This window comes from Vulpes lagopus, chromosome 5 (assembly GCF_018345385.1).
Source record: "Vulpes lagopus strain Blue_001 chromosome 5, ASM1834538v1, whole genome shotgun sequence".
Classification (NCBI taxonomy): Eukaryota; Metazoa; Chordata; class Mammalia; order Carnivora; family Canidae; genus Vulpes; species Vulpes lagopus.
In genome coordinates, this window is record NC_054828.1 from 76,755,661 (window position 1) to 76,775,529 (window position 19,869).

Sequence of the window (19,869 nt, forward strand, 5' to 3'; positions counted from 1 at the left end):
TGGTCTCATAATATAGTAATACAGGAAACTGTAGAAACAGCTCAAGTAAGAGTCAGGGGGTGGATGCCAGTGCCTTTGAGGTTAAATTCCAAAGTCAAAGTGACCTTTATGATTCGCAGAAGTGAACAGAAAAAAAAGAGAAAGAAGAAACTACACACACACACACACACACACACACACACAAATTCAAAATGGCAAGTTTAATAAAACTTCAGGGGAAGGGAAAAAATTGTTTTTTCCCCAAATGTAACGTAAGCAATGTATCTGGAAAATACTATCATAAATAAATAAATAAATAACCGTCTTGGAGTACGATAGTAGTTCAGGATAAGAAAATAAAAGTGGGGTACCTGGGTGGCTCAGTGGTTGAGCATCTGCCTTTGGCTCAGTTGTAATCCTGGGATCCTGGTATCGAGTCCCACATCAGGCTCCTTGCAGGGAGCCTGCTTCTCCCTCTGCCTATGTCTTTGCCTCTCTATATCTCTCATGAATAAATAAATAAAATCTTTTTAAAAAGAAAAGGAAAATAATTAAAAGTAATTGTTCAATTGAACAAATATTAAATATCTATTAGATGCCAAGGCACTGTGCCAGGTACAGGGTAAATATACTAGAAAAAAACACATAAATGAAAAAACACAGTTCTCTTCCTCAAGAAGTACATATTAACAATAAGCACTTGAGGATGTTCTAAGTGTTTCCGTGTACATGAGTTCATTTGTAAAAAGACAGAAGTGGTGCGGAGAGTGAAGGAGGCATGAACTGCAGACCAAAAGACAGAAATTCTACTTGACTCTAATTGGCTCAGTGACTATGGACAACATACCTGAGCAAATAGAGGCACAAAATCCCTCCCACAAGATGATACTACTAATTAAATACAGACCTGGAGGAGAATGATGGTCTTCTGGTTCCCAGTCCAGTGATCTTTCCAAAATATTATACATATGTTAGACTAATAAAAATAGAAGAGTAGAAGAGGGATGCCTGGGTGGCTCAGTGGTTGAGGGTCTGCCTTTGGCTCCAATGGTGATCCTGGGGTCATGGGACTGAGTCCCACATTGGACTTCCCATAGGGAGCCTGCTTCTCCCTCTGCCTATGTCTCTGCTTCTCTCTGTGTGTCTCTCATGAATAAATAAATAAAATCTTTAAAAAAGAGAGAAGAAAATAAAACCTTTGGTGTCAAATCATTTGCAGAGAAGGAGAAGAAGGAGAAAAAGGAAAAAATAGTAGGAAAATGATAGGTTCAAGTTGTGGCATCCACGTAGAGATGTCAAGAAAGAAAGCACTTAAATAATAAGTGGAAACATAATATAAGGGTAATGTAAAATCTCTTACATTTTCATTCAAATCATGGCTTAGGATTTTTTACTCTAAAACCACTAAGGACAAATAAAGGGAGTCCAAAATTATATATATGAATGAAGCTTGAAAAAAAAGACAACACAGAAGAAAAGGATCAGGGAGAGGATTTATAACATATCATTCAAATATAAGAAGCCCTTCTAAAGAGACAATGGGGACCCATTGTGTCCAGATGAACAAGAAGAAATAGCATTATACTCCATAGCTTTTACATTAACAATTTAAAAAATCTTTGACAGTGGAGGAATATTTGATACTGGAATAGTTGACTAAGGTTAGATTAATTCTGGCAATTATTAAAATTAAGAAGGAAAGATCCCCATATACACAGCTGAAGACAGAATAATGAACCAGCAGTGGGGTTCCAACAAGTTACTATAAACCTTGAAAAATACAGATTCTCAGACCTACTGTATCATAATCCCTGAGTGTTGAGTCCAAGAGTTGCCTCAGCTGATTTTGATGCAACCAGGATATTGAGCTTTGTTCTATCATAGGGGACGGGGTAAGGAGAACCACTAGGAATGGCAGATCAGAGTGGGAACTAGATTGATGCAAATTTTGTGGGCAAAATAGAATTTCTGTGGGTGTGATATTTTTAAAATGTATTGTAAGGCTGCTCTGAAGCATCCAAGCATATCCCACTGAATTTAAACATTTTCTAAAGGTCCTGAAGTCAGCAAATACAATTCAGGTAAACCAGAAATTACTCCTCGATACCACAGAAAGCCTCTGGAAGACACAGTAGTATGGGAATAGTGCAGAGGGATGCCAAGGAGATGTATATAAATATTTTTTAAAAACAAAACATCAGGAAAAAGAAGAGAGACAAAAGATAATCACTCTCCTTCCTCCCACCCACTGCCCCTGCAAAAGAGACTAATAATACAGAAAGAACAAGAAAGAAAAAGAAAAATAGTCTAAACTTCATCTTCATCTGAAAAGAAAAAAACATTGCTCTTTGTGATTTTTTTTTTATAAAGCAAGAGAATTCAGCTGAGAAATTATCTAGCAGGCTACAAAACCAGGAAAACACTTCCCATTGCAAAGTAAAAGAAAACAAGGAGGAAGAGGTGGTTTTGGATAGCTGTTTGACAATGACAGCTGGGTTGACTACTTCTTGCCTTAGAAACTCAAGTGACATTTAAATGAACAATTGGCGATAATTCCAAATACAGGAACACTCAAAAATTTTAAAGAGTGCAGTACTTTGACAAAAACAATGATAACAGATTAAGAAGACTGAAGAAGCCTTCACCGCTAGACTCTGAAAAGACTGAAGATCTGTACCAAAAAACAGGTTTTTAAATATCTTTTATTGCAGTAGTTTAGTATCTGAAGAACTCCTGTCTAAAAAAATACCCATATCTAGTCCTCTGAGGTAACTCAGAGGACTAGAAGCTAGCTAAAAGCTAAAAGCCTAAAAGCTAGCTGGTAATAGCAATACCTCATCAGTATAGAAGTATAGAAAAGGATATTCTATGTACTGAGGTCCTAGAATGTGAGAAGCCCTACATTGCCAGAGAAATCCTATTTCTGACATCAGTCTTAACCATTTAACACCTAATTTTGCAAATCACCTTGCAATCATATTTATTATTCCCTGCAACTCTCTAAAGGAGATCACTTCTTTAGTTCTTTTCATAGGTAAGGAGACTACTGATCATGAAGATTAAGTTATTTACTAAAGCAAGTTAATGGTAGAAACCAAGGATTGTAATCCTCAGACTAGCCCACTGTTTATACTCCTTTTTATTCTAAATCTACACTTGCAGTCAAGCTTTCACTCAAAAGAAAAATCAAAGGCAAAAATGTCATCCTGTTTTTTTAAACTCTTCCAAAACAATGATTTTGGTTCATCATCACATAGCCTCCTGGTCCACTTCTGAAATTCTTAGGGACACAGAGGTGCATGGAATTTGAGCTTTCCAAGAAGGATCTGGTTGGTGCTAAACAACTCCTTACCGCGATTTAAAAAAAAAAAAAAAAAAAAAAAAAAACTTGTTCTCGTTTAAACATCTGTGATTGGCATGCCAACTATCTGTTAACAATGAACAAAGAGCAAATGTTTCTAAAACTCTTAACTTTTTCTTTGCAAAGATTTAGCTCTTGTATCAGCTGTTTTTTTGTTGTTGTTGTTTTGTGGTGTGTGTGTGTGTGTGTGTGTGTTAGTAAAGGTAAAATCTTCCTTCAGATGAAGCTAGGAAAAGAAGACCCTATCACATGCACAAGCTACCATCCCGCTGGAAGCAGAGTTCATAAAAAATAAAGCACGGTCCCTCCCTGAAAGGACTTTCTGAATACCTTTTGCCTGCCATGGGTTTAATATACATTCTCTTAATTAATCCTATTAGCTGGGTAATTTCATTCTCACTTGATTGGTGAGTTCATAGCGCAGAGCTGGATTTGAACCCAGGATTACAGAGGGCTGCAAAAGCCGCGCTCTTTCTACTGAACAGTCTGAAGAAATTCGGAATCTAAGATCGTGGGTGGGATGGATAAGACGTGATTCGGTTTCCTTTCCCTGGTCCAACCGTGTTCAGAAAGAGCGTTGCTAATATCCAACCGTAGAGAGGCTTTCCAAGGAAGCACTTTGAATTAACGTATCCACTTTTCCTCACCCGCCCCTGCCCCACCCCCACCATGCCAAAAGAGCAGCAAACGCTGCTGCCAGGTTGGAGGAGTTGGTGATCGTCACACCACATTCCTGGGGCTGAACACAGACTCTCAAACAGCGCCCGAGCTCAGCGCCTCGGAAAGAATAACAGCAGTTGAGATTTTTAAATCATGTGGCTCAGCATGCAGCCACACCAGCTTCCCTACCGCTCCTGCCTCCACCTTTCAAAGACTCCGGCAAAACACAGTGGACTGACCGAGAGCGGGGACTGGGGTGTCGGGACCCGGGCGCCCCACGAGACCCTGTCCCCACCCGAAGCAAGCCCACCACTCGGCTGGTGCCTCCGGCTGGCAGGGAAGGTGTAAGCGGCTGGGCTCCAGGCCCTGCCCCCTCCCTGCACGCCGGAGTCCCGCATTCCTTTGCTCAGCCCAGCTGCGGTCCCCGGCCGAGGGGGGGGGGGGGGTCGTCTCGGGCTGCTCGACCCCAGGAAACGCGGAACCAGAGGGCAAAACAGCCCAACTGCCCGAACTCAAGAACTTGGAGAGCAAGTTTCAAGGCTCGTGGCCCGGCCCCCCTTCCACCGCGGAGGCGTGAGTGGGGCCGGCGGCCAAGGGGCGTGGGGGCAGCGGGGAGTGCGGAGGAGGAGGCCCCGGCGGTGTCCAAACTTGGGGGACCGAGGGGCCTCCCTCGGAGCCCGGCCTTCTCCAGAGAGGAGGACGGGAAGGGTGGGGAACGGGGGCACGGTCGCCCCAGGTGACTCGGCGCAGCGGACAGCGACCCCGGCCCCATACTCACCGCGCGCGGGGGCCGCGCAGCTCAGCCCGAGCGCCAGCAGCGCCCACAGCCGAGCGGGGCTCAGGCCGGGCATCTTCTCGGTCGCCTCCTCCGCCGCCGCCGCCGCCCGCGCAGATCCACATGAGGAGGGGGTCCCCAAAGAGGGTCCCCCACACGCTCCTCTCCTCCTGCCGCTTCTGCGGCTCCCGGCCTCACGCTGCGCGCCGAAGCTCGGGCGTTAAGCGCCCCCCGCGCCCCGCGGCGCTAGCCTGCCGCTCCCGGCCGCCGCCCGAAGTTCGGCTGAAACTTTCTCGGCAGAGCGACGAAGCAGCCTCGTGTGTCCTTCCGCCTCGGCCGCCTCCTCCCCGCAAGCCCCGCCCCCTGTCGCCGGGCCCGACCCCGCCGCCCGCGGCACCCAGGGGTTTCCCGCAGGAAGAAGCGCCGGCCCGGGCTGCGCGCGGAGGGATCTCCTCCGAGGCCGCCGCCGGACCCTCCGCTTCTCCCCCCGCGTCGGGTCCCCAGGCGCCTTAACTCGGTCGGCGCACGGCCAGCCTGGCCTCGGCGGAGGGAGGTGCTGAGAGGACCCTGAACTTGAGACGCTGGGTGGCCATCGTGAACTTGCGCGGAGAGCCGGAGTCGTCCCGGGAGATGGGTATCGCCCCCGCACACCCACACTTACACACTCCCCGGCCGCCGGGAGGAATGCGGGAAGGAAGGGCCCGCGCTGTCAAGGGAGGGCCTGGGGGCTCAGGCCAAAGCCCACCGAAAAGGAACGTGGCCATCAACTGGGCTGTGCTGCACCGTTCACCCATCCATCCATTCGTTCAGCAAACATTCCTTTACTGCCTTCCTTTGCTTAGCAGTGTGCTCAGCACAAAGGGATCATACTGAAGATGCAGGATGCACAAGCTAGTTGGTTTGGTTTTTTTTTTAAGATTTTATTTATTTATTCATGAGAGACACAGAGAGAGAGAGACAGGCAGAGGGAGAATCAGGCTCCCTATGGGGAGCCTGATGCGGGATTCAATACCAGGACCCCGGGGTCATGACCTGAGCCAAAGGCAGACGCTCAACCCAGATGCCCCTGCACAAGCTACTTTTGAGGAAAATCCTGCAGGATTCAGGGAAGGTTTTGCTGAAGATATTCATTGTAACATTGTTTGTAAAAGCGGACAATTAACACATATGACACTCTGAATCCCTGTAAAAGCCAACAACTAGAAACAACCTAAATCCCACCCATGGATGCACGACACACAATATATAGTAATAGAATATAAGCAGAATAGTGGTTACTTCCAGGGCAGGAGAGTGGGAAATACTTCCATGGGCACCTGTGGGCTTACTATTTGTGAAAGAAAAGAGCTGAAAACAAAACAAGCAGAAAGATTTGTGTGGCTGTAAAACTCCAGGGGATAGCCACCATAAAAATAAAGGTACAGATAAGGGAATAAGTAGGTGAGTTCTGCTACTATTTGCAGTGACAGGAGTCAAGGAGGGAAGTGGGGTGGGGACCAGATTGGTAAAATCTTAAGGGGCAAGCTGAAAGGGGGGGAGGGGGAAGAGTAACTATCTCTCAGATCATAGAAAATCACTGAAGGCTTTTGAACAGGGGTGAGACTTGATGGAAAGGAAAGTTCCTCTGATAATCCTGTGTAAAATTGATTGTCAGGAGCAAAAGGCGAACTGGAATCTGAGGACCAGTCAGGAGTTAGTGAAACACTCCAGGCGTGGGGAGATGAAGGCCTGAACTAATGAGGTAAATGTCAGAATGGAAAGGAAGAGATGGATCTGAGACAATGGGGGGTGGGGTGGGGGGTGTGCAAACCTATGTAACTAATTGGATGTGAGAGTTTACAATCCTACTGGGAAGGAAAATCCTACCCACAGAGCCTCTCCCTCCCTACTTGACAGGATAAAGTCCAAACTTTTAAAAGCAGTAAATAGAAGGCCTCTACTTCACTAGGCCCCATCTTTCATCCTCTCTGCCCCATTGTGAACTTTACACCGTAACAGTATTGAACAATTTGAGATTACCCCCAAAATATATCTTCTTATTTCAGTCTCTGTACCTTCTGTTCCCTTGGTTTGGAAGGACTCTTGTCATCCCCTTCCCTCCTTCTCTTAGTGAACTTCTAATCATCATTAATACTTCAGTCCTGAGAAGGCTTTGCTGACACTGTAACAAATTCCTGCCCCTCAACAGACAGTCTTTCCACTGTACTGCTCTTAACTTATTAAAATGTCTCTCTCTCTTTTTTTTTTTTACACAGGACTGCTGATATTTCTGTCTTCTCAACCAATTCAGAGAAGACCTTATGGGCAAAGACCATGGCCTTATTTATTCCCAGTGTCTATCACATAATATATTTTGAACTAGAATGTAAAATAACAGTAAACAAGTGCAAGTCGGTATGATTAGAGGCTTATGAAGTTCCAAACTGGATTTGAATAAGTACTTTTCAGTAAATTAGCAAGTACTATTATTGAGACTAGTCACCTTGGGATGCTAGAAACTCTTTTCAAAAATAACATCATCAGTCAAAATAGCTTTGGAATTTCCCTTGTGCAAATATGTTCAGAGAATGATAATAACATTACTTTTTAGTAGTTGACCCATAGAGTTGCCAGTTAGAGCATTCTCTTTACTCACTAAATATAGTTCATGGTGACTTGGCTCTATACAAATTTTAAACATCACCTGCAAAGACTGGATTTGTCACTATTAAAATATATTCATAAAAATGTGAAGATACTTATCCCCAAAGAGTGTCTCCAGAACTGACTGTGGCTATGACTAATGAAAATAGGTATGCAGTTTCCCAAGGTGACTGTTTTAAGAAAAACAATTACTATGTTCACATATAACTTTGGTTGAATTTGTTATAATTTTAAATGTTGCATACATTCCCACACAGGTAAGAGGAAAAAGATTAGATGTTATGAATGAAAGTAGGAGAAGGATATGATCAAAGAGGTGTTTTAAAAGACATCTTTTGAAGGAAGCCATGGATATAAAGTAGTCAAAGCAAAATGGGAGCTGAAAATCAAGGAAAAACTAGAGTTGACAAAAATTGAAGAGAAGAACAAGGCAGTCTGACTCATCAGGTAGTATTTTGGTGAATATTGCCATAGGCCAAATGCTGTGTGAGTAGCTGAGGAATAAAGACAGACCAGTAACCAACAATGAAAATCCAGTATGACAAGTAGAATGTTGTGTGTTCACAGCTGACAGTCTAGGAGTCCTTTCCTAGCCTAGGAATGGGCAGAGAAGGCTTCCCGGAAGACCTCAACAGCTGCACTGAGAACTGAAGAATGGAAAGATTAATCAGGTAAAGAAGAAAAGGTTTCTCATGTTGAGAGGTCTAAAGGCTTTTTCAGACATGGGGAGCAAGTACAGAGGCAGGCAAACAATAAAGACCTGCGCCTGTCCCCTATATTGACAAGATAGGAACTTAGGAGCTGTGGGGATGCAGAAAGATGGGCATTGGCTCCCAAGGCCAGTAATTGTTGAGATGAGAGAGGGAATGTAGATCAAACAATCAGCAATGGCCTCAGTATTTTAAAGCATCATGAGCTATTCTCAGATATAGGAAATACAAGAGAAGGAAAAGAAGGTTTGGTAGAGTAGATAAAACAGACAAGCGACTAATATAGCTGAAAGAGGGAAAGCTATGTTCGGGTGGAGCAGCCAGGCAACTATTGATGACTTTAGAACCCTGACTGATTAGCAGGATGGAAGTGCATTGAAATACACTCTCTCCTGTTGAGCTCTCCCCAAAGCTATGCTGAAATTCCATCGTGTGCAGTTAGGTGACTGTCAGGAGACAGGGGATCATGTGGTTGGTGGTGTCTCAAAACTTGAGCAGCAGCCGAAGACATGAAATGCCAGAATCTGCCTGGAGATGTCAGCCCCAAACTACTCAGCAGTTTAATTACTCAGCTGGACTTGGGAATGGTCTTTCTCAGGACCATGCTTCTAATCAAAGCAAATCCTACTTTATAGAAGAAATTGGCAAGAAAATACTCAGGTGATCCTATAACTAATTAGTTATTGCTTTTTCTTGAAGTTTCGTAATGTTACTGAATCAAAGAAAAATGGGAGCCCACAAACTTTCATCTGAAAACAAATAAACAGAAGAACCTCGGTCTCTGGGGCCCAATTAAAATCTACAGACCCCTAGCAGTAGAAAAACATGAATAAGGACCTGCACTAGTTTTCATTTTCATCAAAACTAAAAATATACATAGATGTCTTTACTAATTAAAACCCAGGTAAAATATCCTCCCAAAACAAATGCTGAATTAGGCACTTATTTGTTCCCAAGTCTGTTCTCTCAGACCCAGTAGACTACCAAACTCCTCAAAGATAGAAATCCTATGTTGTCCATTTTGCCCCGGTTCCTAGCACAGTAGTACACATAAGTGCTCATACTATATGTTTTGAATAAACGCTGAATGAGGGGCATATATATCTACATGAATGGGAGAGGGATGCAAAATTGTCTAGGTCTTTTGGAAAATCTTAGGCTGAATCAGTTAAATGCTGTGGATGTTGAAGAAGAGATTCTAGGGTACGTATCAGGCTTTGTTTGAGCTATTCCACACATCTCAGCACATAACTCAGGAACCCAGAGATGCATGATAAAGCATTTGTGGAAGCAAGAATTAAAAGGAAGAGTTATTTGCAAAATAATACCTTGCATTCGTACAGTGCTTTCCAGAACACTTTTAAGTATAATATCTCATTTGATTCATAAAGCAGCCATGGGAAAAAACCAAGCTAGTCATTATTATACCCCATTTCACAGATGAAGAAACTGAGATAGAGTTTAAATGCCTTGCCCAAGGTCAAGTAAGTAATTAATAACATCTGAGACAAAACTCCTGCTGTTTCTGACTTATTCAGTCTCATTCTACTGTCTCCTCCTGCAACAGTAATGAAGCACATCCAAGAGCATCTTTAGTGTGGGCACCTCTGAGCAGAGGTCCACCAGCCTCACCATTGATTGGTCAAGTCTGCCATATTGCTACAAAACAAACTGACTCAGTGTAATTAGGAAGTCCAAGCAAGCAAATATATTCTTTGATTTAAACACATTTTTTTGAGATCTCACCCTCTGCAAAGTGCATCCTTGACTCTGGCAATACAGACATGTATCAGACCCAGCCCCTGTTCTCTGGAGATTAAAGTGCATTCAGGAAGGCCAACATAACCAGAGTAACATAACTACAACAGAGATAAAGCATGGGGCTTGTAGGAGAGTAGAGAGCACTGTGATTAATTCTAAGGTCACTTTCATTTCATCCTGTCCCCAGCCTACGAGATATAAATGAACTGAGGTGGCCTATAAAGCTGGACTGTAAACAGCTTGAGCACAGGAACTGTTTCTCGTTCATGTTTGTAAACTCCATGGTGGTTGGCTGTCCTGCATAGAACATGGAGTAAGTGCACAATAAAGACCCACATTCTGAGAGGTCTACCAGGTTCATTCAAACAGAGGGCAAGTTCCAGAAGGCAGGAGCTAATCTCAAATTTCGAACTAGTTCTGACACTTAGGAGCCAATCAGACTTTTCAACTAATTGTTTCTGCTCATCTGATTAAGAGTATAAATAACATAAGAAATTATAATTTGGGCTTCTTGATATATTGTTGCCCTTTTAGGGCTGTGGCTATTTCAATTTAATTGATGTCAAGAAGAGGAAAATTTAAGAAAATAGTCCTCGCATAATGAATTGTTCCTCATGTGCATGTACTACATGATGAATGGTATCTTAACTAGGAATCCAAAATTCTTGCTATCCATGAGATAAGCAGAAAAGTTAGTACAGGAATGCTTACCTTAGCACTACCTAAGTTAAAGATTTCGAAGTATTTTATCCTGGGAAGTATTACAGTTCAAATACTAAATGGACATATACACTTTATGTAAAATGACACAAAAAAGGATTGGCCTGCATGCACCGGGATGTCTCCCCAGTTCAAAAGCAGTGTCAATCCACAACTGTGTAATTATCAAACCACAATATTATTGGATGACTCGTAGTGCTTCAGTCACTAAAATGGTTATGCAATTGTAGATATTTATGAAATGTTAAGGCATTTGTTCTCAGAGACTATTCAGTTGTTTCTACCCAACATTCTTATATTCTTCCCTCACAATTAGCCAATAAATTCTTGAGCAGTGAGGTCCAGGAATACAGAAAGTTTCCACCTTAAAGTATGAAAAAAAAAATCTTCATACTATCTGAGTACAGATCAAATCTAAGTCCCCTGAAGCAGAAGAAAAGGGAACATTTTCTTATTATGTGGAATTCAAAGTGGTTAAGTATGAAGATGGGGGTATCCCAAGTAAGGAAAAGAAATCTCACTTTTAAAAGTAAATATTTAAAAATCTTAAGTAATTCATCAGGAGATAATTAATGGCTAGGAACAGGTATTTATAATGGAAGTGTACATGGCCTTAACAACAGGGTTTGCTCCTGAAAGCATTCTAATTAAAAAGGGAAAGAATAATTTTATACGAAAGTACAAATCAGTGGTGTGTATGTGTGCTAATGTGTGCAGACAGAGGTGGTAATTGTTGGGCTCAGAGCAAGTATCTGTTGCTGAAGGTAATGACCTTGGAAAATATACAAATAGGGTTTCCAATAAAGCTGAAAGTACGTCATGATTACTCATGAATGTGGGACAGAACGTAAAATTGGAATTCAGAAGGTGTTTTTTGTTTTCAATCATTCTGATTTTCGTTAAGAATAATGCGATATGACTCCTCTGCTCTCTTTGCTCAGACCACTGGTCTAAGCATTTCTCTTTCAAAACTTTGACTTTTCCCCTTTTATCCCACTTATTAAACATCTAAGCAAGAAAAGAACAGATGCTAGCAGGACAGAGAATGGTTCCCACGTTAAGATCTACATCTGAGTCCAGGAAAATACACCTTGTTGCCTAGAAGGGCCCTATGGACAGTTCACACCCCTGTTGGTTTCTTTTGCAAAATACAGTGATCTCAAAAGAGCCTTCCTTAATTGAACTTTCATGGCCTGGAATGCTTGCCTGTCCACAAACGACTAACATTTGAAAGCATTTACTAAAGGCAGCAGTTGGAGGCTTACACCTTTTCTATGTAAGTGATGGAATGAGTAGCAGGAACACAGATTGATGTAAACTCGAAGTGCTACAACTGAGAGAAAGCCTTCAAGTTTCAAAAAGCCAACTTGGAACATGCAAAAGATAGTGTAGTTCCTTACTCATCCACCACTTCGGGTTTAGGGGAGAAAAGGGAAGTAAGAAGAGCTGAAAAGAAGATAAACAGAACAGAAGAGTGGGAGAGAAAGGTAAAAGCATACTCTGGAGTAATACGCACCTGTTTAGAATGGGGGAAGTAGCACAAATACTAGCAAAACAAGAACCAATGTGGAGTGCCTCCTTGCATATTTCCTTCTTCCCTCCTGAAGGCCTGGAGTGAACCCATAGCATCGCTCAGGAGGTGAGAGAGAAGCACGCTGAGGACACCTTCCTGAATTCCCTTCAAAGAACGAAAAAGTGCCCCCAGTGCAAATCAGTTCTGTCATAAATATTGATGAATAATAATCATTAATCACATTAATAAAGATAGTGGCAGGAAACATTAATGGGGCACTGTCTGCTAGACACTGTATTAGGCACTTCACCTGCATTATTGTTTGTAAAGCTCCAACCAGCTTATCAGTACGTATTATTACTGCCACGTCACAGGCAGAAAGCAAAGCCTGGGAGGTTGCCCAAGAGCACATAGCTGCTAAGCAATGGCACAGCCCAGCTCCATCTGACCACTTCCAGGGGCATACAGGTGACCTTTGCAAAAGTATGTATGCCTGCCCACAGGTCTCTCTACCTCAGAGATTCAATCCCACCCATTGTTTGGACTCCTCACCTGAGCATGGGATAGGTTGTCCACTAACCATTTATTGTAGGCTTGATCTCCCAAGTTTATTGAAACAAGGGCATGATCACACACCTTCTTTGTGCTCCCCTATAGCGTGATGCCCAATCTCTTACTTCCTAGCCTCCAACCCTGGAGCAATTCAAGGATTTCATGTCTCTGCCTCTGCCATTCAGATAAGAGAAACTCAAGCAACTCTGTAAGTTGGTTCTACACTACAACTTCTTATTTTGAAATTATCTCTCCTGAAAATACCTGATGGAAAGACAAAGGCAGTAGGGAAAGAACCAATTCTATTTATTTCCATATTTTTAACTGTATATGTATTTAAAAATTAAAGGAAAAATCCCCTATAATAGCATTGCTGATAACATTTTGGTGTTTTTTATTCAGGTGTTCATGCATACCTTTCAAATAGTTGTAATCATGACATACATATAGTTTGTATCCTGCTTTCTCAGTTAAGTCATATATCATAAATCTTTACCTGTCTTGCTACATGGTTGTCCTCTGTAATATTGTTATTGTCTGTGTCACATCCCAGCATTGATGATAGGTAGAACTAAAATGATTTCTATGTTGATATTGGGATCTGTATCCAGAGTTATCCATCGTAGGGCAGAGACAGCCCCTGCAGACACTCCACCCATACTGCTTCCATTACCAAAGACAGTGGAATGAATGGGTGCAGCTATAATGCATCAGCACCAAAGAACGGCTCCCACCCCCCCACTGCTGCTCTCTAACCTCAATACCCCACCCCCTACTTCTAAGGCATGCACAGGCCTTTACCACTCTCTTTGGGCTTCTTTCCCTCTTTCTGTTCCCTCTTTCCTCCCCAGCAGAAGGCCTCACTTCCCACTTCAATAAAGACATCTCCTAAGTCAAATATCCCCTCCCCTGTAAAATTGTCCCTAGCCTTCCCCATTTCTATAATGGTAGACCAACAAAGGGCTCCCCCAACCTGTCTCCTTTAACCTTACAACTCAGCTCTTATGTTCCCACCTTTCCTTCCTGCCCATATATCTCAGAGAAAAGTCTTTTCTTTATTGCAATGCTAATCCTTCTGCATTGGCCATTGATTTCATCCCCTTCTGACTTTTCCAAATCATCTTGCCATTCATTATCCATCTGCCCCCACTTTGACTGTCATTCATTTCTTCCCCTCTACAGGCTTAATCCTCTTGGCCAACAATTCTCTTCCAGCCTTAATGCACACAAGTGTGCACATACACAATTGCTTTCAATTGTAGGCTCAGACAAATTTCTCTTTCCTTTCACTCATAAACCTCTTAAATCAGTAGTTTCTCCCTGGCTTTTCTTACTTCCTCAACGCAGTACAGCTTTCTGTTTCTACATTTATTGAGCATCTACTATGTAAAAACAATGGGGAAACAGAGATGAACACGGCAGTCCCTGCTCCTGAGGAGCTCCTAGCTAGTGGAGAAGACAGTAAACCAAACAACACAACACAATAAAATAAATGCCATAATAGAGATATGTGTGAAAGGATCCACAGAAGGGCTGCCTGGAGAAAATTAGAAAGACTTCCTAGGGAGATGGCATTTGAGTTAGGCCTTGAAGAATGAGTTCAATTTTGCCAGGTAAAGATTGTGTGTGTTTGTGTGTGTGTGTGTATACAGAGAGAGAGAGAGAGTTGGTAAGAGCATACAACTGACAAAGGTAAGAACTTACTCAGAGAGCTGAGAAACCATGATATTGACAAGTATTTAGGGCATCAGCTCAGTTTTGGAAGAGTTGGTTCATGATAAGGACAGCTTAGAGAAGAGAGGGCGAAAGATTTGTTCAGGCCAGTAGTTCTCAAACTTTGGCATGCCTCAGAATCACCCAGAGGGTACTCTACTCCCAGAATTTTGTGAGGGGGTATGGGATGAGGCTGGGTAGTTTGCATTTCTAGCAAGTTCCCAGCTGATGCTGATGCCTTTGGCCTGGAGACAACAGCTTGAGAACCACTGGCTTAGATATTTGGCTTCTGCTTAAACTATTCTAGTGAAATTACTTTTAGGTGTCACCAAAGACCTTAAAATGCCAAATGCAATGAACTCCTTCTCAGTCCTTATTCTCCTTGACCATTTTCCGCATTTGACACAATTGATGCTTTTCTCAACTGGTCTCCCAGCTTTCAGCTCACCTATATTCACTACACTGCAGCCCATAGGACTGTCCAAAATCTAAGTAACATCCTATCACTCTGTACTTTAAACCCACCAGTGGGTCCCATTCCCTGTAGTCAGCACCCAGACACCATATGCTGACACAGAAAACTCCTGGCATCTGGGCATATATACCTCCTCTCCCTGCCCCTGTGTTGCACGGCCTATGTTCCAAGAACATCAGACAATAGGCTGGTCCCCAGATGCACTGTGGGCTCATGTGCTTTTCACCACTACACATGTATTTCCTTTGCCTGGCATTGCCTTACTCCCTTCCCTCCTCCACCTCATCTTCCCCTTGATATGTGGAATCCTGGCTCAAGGCCTAGCCCAAATGTCATCTCCTCTGTGAACCTTTCTTTACATTTGTTGTGCCTTTCCTTGAGTCCTTCTGCCATCGATTTCTGCATACTATACATATGATTTAACAATTAGTTGAACATATAACTGTGGTATTGGGACCTTCCCAAGTGCGTGGTCAAAGTCTATTTATTATTTTTGTTATTCTCATACAAGATATTTGATATAGATGTGTTGAATGAATGTTGGGTTCATAAGACACACTCGATAAATAAGCAGTGATTTAGGTAGGCAGTGAGTGCCTAGCAGTGGGCAGACAGGCAAAGAGGGGGAGGACATAAAGACAAACTTTATTAATGAGCAAGAGTCAACGTGCTGCCTCATAGCCACCTGACTCTCTGACTGAGAGGTTGAACCACAGGCTTTTATTTTGCATGACTCTCTCTTTCTTTGATGACACACCAGTTTGTCAGCTCCACAGACTGGGCAGTTATGCAGCTGCCTTTCTTGTTTTCAGGGAAATACTATCCAAGGGACTTATCCAGAGCTAAGGATCAACATCTGTAGAGACTGAGCAGGAAACTCTCTGGTTGCCTGGCTTGGCGAGCAAACCACCACCAGGCAACTATTTACCTTTTATTCCTGTCCTACTGCTAAAGGAATGCTGGAGATTCTCTGCCTTTGGGAAGAACAGATCCTTTCCATTCTTCTCTTGCTCTTGTTCTCCTTCTCCCTCCCTCCCTCTCTCTCTCCGTCTCCCTCTCTTTCTGCTTTACCTCTGTACATTCCGATGGCTGTGGTGACCAGAAATAAAACAGGCCTGGATTTCTATGTGACCAGGTTGCATTCTCCTCATTCTCTAATGATACCATAATGTTAAGGAAACATCTAGCAACTAATGAGCTCAGAACCCCCAGGCCTTTTGTCGCCTAACCTTTTCCCATCTCTGGGTGCAAATATCCCTATGAGAGTAGCCATTTTTCAGAGATTTGTATGTGCTAGGTGTTTTGCATACATGATTCCCTTAGATACTCACAACATTCCTGCAAGGTAGGTGTCTTTTATCTCCATCTAGCAAATAAAGATGTAACATTGTGTGTCAACTACACTTTAAAAGAATTTTCTTTTAAGCCATGCAAATAAAGATACCAAGGCTCAAAGAAGTTAACTTATCCAAAGTCACCAAGCTAATAAGTGGTAGGGATAGATGAATCCATATTGTAATAGTTCCAAAGTCTCTATGCTTTCCATTATTTATGCCCTCTTGAAGAAATGAAAAGGCTGTAAGTTATAGAGTCAGCCAATGTCACAGCAGGGATTAAGTTCAGGGTGTCCTATTTCCAAGGCAGCCTGCAGATATCTACTATATTGAAAGAATTGTTCAAATGCATATATTCAAAGTTCCAAGAATTTACAAAAATTTAAAGATATATTGAGGCTATGGTGTACATATGACCCAGATATGGAAAAGCTGTCTAATTACCCAGCAGTATCCCTTGTCTCCATTCTCCTTATAGTCAGTGGTCCCTTTCAATTGTGGGCACCTAAGCAGACATGCTTCCTTATCCCCTAAAGTTATGCATTTACCTGTGGTTCAGACTCTCACTTAAAACAACATTTCAAAAATCTTCCCTTCCCTTCTTCTTTTCCTTCTGGAGCACAGAGTACAAGCAAAAAGGAGGAATAAGACCATGACCACAGGCACAACTACTTTGACAAAATATAAATGATTGTTTATTTATAAAACAATGCCAAATCCAATAAAACAATGATGTTTCTTTTTTTCTGGTCAACTTGACACTTAAAGAGTAGGTTTTCCTGAATATTTCTCTTTTCAACTGGTGCTCTTGGCATTGTGAATAAACGGAGCTGATGATAACATCCATCAGAGAGCTAAGCACACAAAGTGGGTGATAAAGTCAACAAGAAGCTGAAAACAAGATTTACCACGGATAAGCTGCCAAGAGTTTGCTCTAGATTCTAAGTGGACACTGTGGCTCATCCATCTTCCCCCGTCAGCTTCCCACCCCAAGCATCATCCCTGCTTCAGCACTCATGACAAGAGAGGGAAAGCAGGAGAGGAGAACTTAGGAGTCAAGCACAGGAGATGAATATATAGTATAGACAAACTGACTATAAATAAAGATAAAATGCAAAGACTAGGTGATAAATTCTTAATGAATGCTATGAGAGAACAAAGAATATTTTAAAAGTTAAAACAATCAACCAAATAAAGGTTATATTCTAGGAGAGCAAGTAGATACAAATGATTGTTGGGCTTCCTTTGAGCAATATTTTGTTTCATGTCCTAGCCTACCTCAAGCCCAGCTAAGGAGGTTTTAGAGTCCATCTATTGTTCAAAGACTTGAAATTGTTTTCCTTGGATTATTCCCAATCCTGTATTTTCCTTGCCTCTCTTTTCAAAAGTAGGTTAAGGATGTTCAGATTTCACTCAAGCATCTTAATGAGTTAGTCATGATTACAATTGCATCTTTTAAATTGCCCAACCTGTTGAAATGCTGCCATGAAAGGAGCTTCTACAAACACAAGCTGAACTGTTTTTCATTTTCTTATGTTGCAAAATGTGAATGAGGAGTTACCTCCAAGTGTGTGATTAGCATAAAAGGTGCTGAAGCAGAAAGGAGGTAGGTGGGCTACTGTCTCAATGGAAAATGTTGCCATTGTTCCTGTAAGAAACAGGTACACTGAGACTCAAATAAGGAGAAGCTTCCTGCTAATAAATGTGAAAGGGTTTCACATAGCTCACAGCACATAATAAATGCTCAAAATTTGTTAGGTTGGAATCTTCTCCATGATCTATCCAGTCAAGTAACCAACCTTGACTGCCTCTGCACCTCACTATCCATTCTTCTTGTGTTCCTCTTATAGCTTGAATCTCAGCTTCATTATCTAACATAATGCTTCTGAACTGTTTTTTCATTATTGCCCTCCTAAGAAGACTTTTCAGACGTTTTAAAATTGCTCTCCTCCATGATGTTTTAATTCCACAGACATATTGTTTTATCAATGGTGTTCTTTATGTTTAAATGTGGACCTTATACATTAAAAAAAATTAAGTTTGTCTTTCATCCCCTAAGAACCATTCTTACTCCTATTGAGAATGAATGACCTGTCAGGCCAGAGTAGATTGATTTAGAGCACAACAGAAACAGATCATGGAAGAAAAAGCTAGATGAAATCAATTTGGGAAGAAAATCCAGGAAGATGGCAGGCATGAGTTTGTCTAGATTAAGCTTAGTATGGGTCAGGACAAACAGCTGGCCATAAACTTTAGCCAAATAGGACATAGGTTAGAAAAGGCAGTTTTGGTGGAAAACAAGAGAGCGTGGTTCAAGGCAGGCAGAGATGTGGAGAATATTGGTCCACTAGGTCAGAAAATGACTCATATAGGAAATCCCAATATCCAGAAAAGCTGCGTGGAAAGGAAATTCTTCTCAGATCTGTAGCCAGACTAGACATTTGCCTTAAATTCTAAATGTCCTTAGACTGCCATGCTGAATGTGCCCTAGATGAAAATTTCTGGTTATTTTAAGGGAACATGTCAAGTTGGTCCCTGTATTCCTTGAGAAGTACCCATATCTCCTACCACTTGGAATCTTCTGTATCAGATAAAAGAACCAACAACAACAACAAAAAAAGAACCAACCAAGCCTTTCAACCTGACCTAGAACTGTGCTGTGGTGTTCATGTCCCCAGGCATTCATCAGGAGATCTGGTTTTCCTTTTCTTCAAGTCATTTATCTTCTGGAGATCCATCCTCTCCTGACCTAAAAACAGGAACAGACCCATAGCTCTGAGCACTCTCAAAGCTGTGCTTCCTACTGGGTTTATGCTATATGTTGGCAAATTGAACTCCAATTATTTAAAAAAAAAAAAAAAAGCTGTGCTTTCTAAAGCCTTTAGGATCTCTTAAAGGTCAAGTCCAATAGCCTTTTTAATTGATGTCCCAGGTCAGCATCTCAGTGGCATTTGGTACTTTTGCTCACACTCTTCTTTAATTAGAGGTCAATCATTCTGACTCTGGTCTCTATCACATTCTGCTTCCCTGAGTCTTCTGAATGTGCTTTGCGAATGTCTTCTTGGTCTCTTTCTCCCTTCTTTCCTTTACTCCAGGGCATGCTTTATCTTTGGTTCTTTTCTGTTGCCTTCCATGCCCATCCCCTCCATGGTCATTTGTTCGCATGTTCAATTAATTTAATAAATATTGTTGAGCCCTTGTTATGTGCTTAGCACTGGTATAAATAAGATATGGTCCTTGCATACCTTGTGGAGAAACAGATGTATATATAACCAAGCAAAACACAATGTGAGATATGAAATACAGATATTTACAAAATATTTTAGCAACCCAAATGAGGAGATGATTAATTCAGTCTTGAGATCACAGAAGCCATCACAGGGGATAAATTTTTTTAATTTGTGTCTTGAAGAATGAATAAGGATTCATAGAACAGAAAAGTTGAAAGAAGAGCATTACAGATAGAGAGATGAGGATGGGAAAGGAATGCATGATCGAGAGGTATTAGAAAGTCCATGTGACTTGAGGCGAAATAGGGACAGGTCAACACAATGCCTAGCACATTCATCTTTTTAAAAATAAACATAGCTCATATTTCCTGTATGTTATGCACTGTGCTGTGATACAAAGATAAATAAGCTGCTCCCTCAAGAGCTCAAGTATAGTAGCAAGA

General features: G+C 42.0%; 1 protein-coding gene and 1 long non-coding RNA gene across 2 annotated transcripts in view; one reads left to right on the top strand and one right to left on the bottom strand.

Annotated features, from left to right (window-relative positions):
- The window catches only part of NOTCH2 (notch receptor 2), a 165,122-nt gene extending 160,029 nt beyond the window's left edge, over positions 1-5,093 (bottom strand). The window contains exon 1 of the mRNA XM_041754312.1: positions 4,779-5,093. Coding sequence (XP_041610246.1) covers positions 4,779-4,851 — 73 coding nt within the window. The 5' untranslated portion in view covers positions 4,852-5,093. The remainder of the gene's footprint in view (positions 1-4,778) is intronic.
- A 156-nt stretch (positions 5,094-5,249) lies between these two features.
- LOC121490597 lies at positions 5,250-7,164 on the top strand. Its single transcript, XR_005987728.1, has 3 exons — positions 5,250-5,409; positions 6,430-6,516; positions 7,031-7,164. It is a non-coding gene; the product is annotated as an uncharacterized LOC121490597 (long non-coding RNA).
- The last annotated feature ends 12,705 nt before the right edge of the window (positions 7,165-19,869 follow it).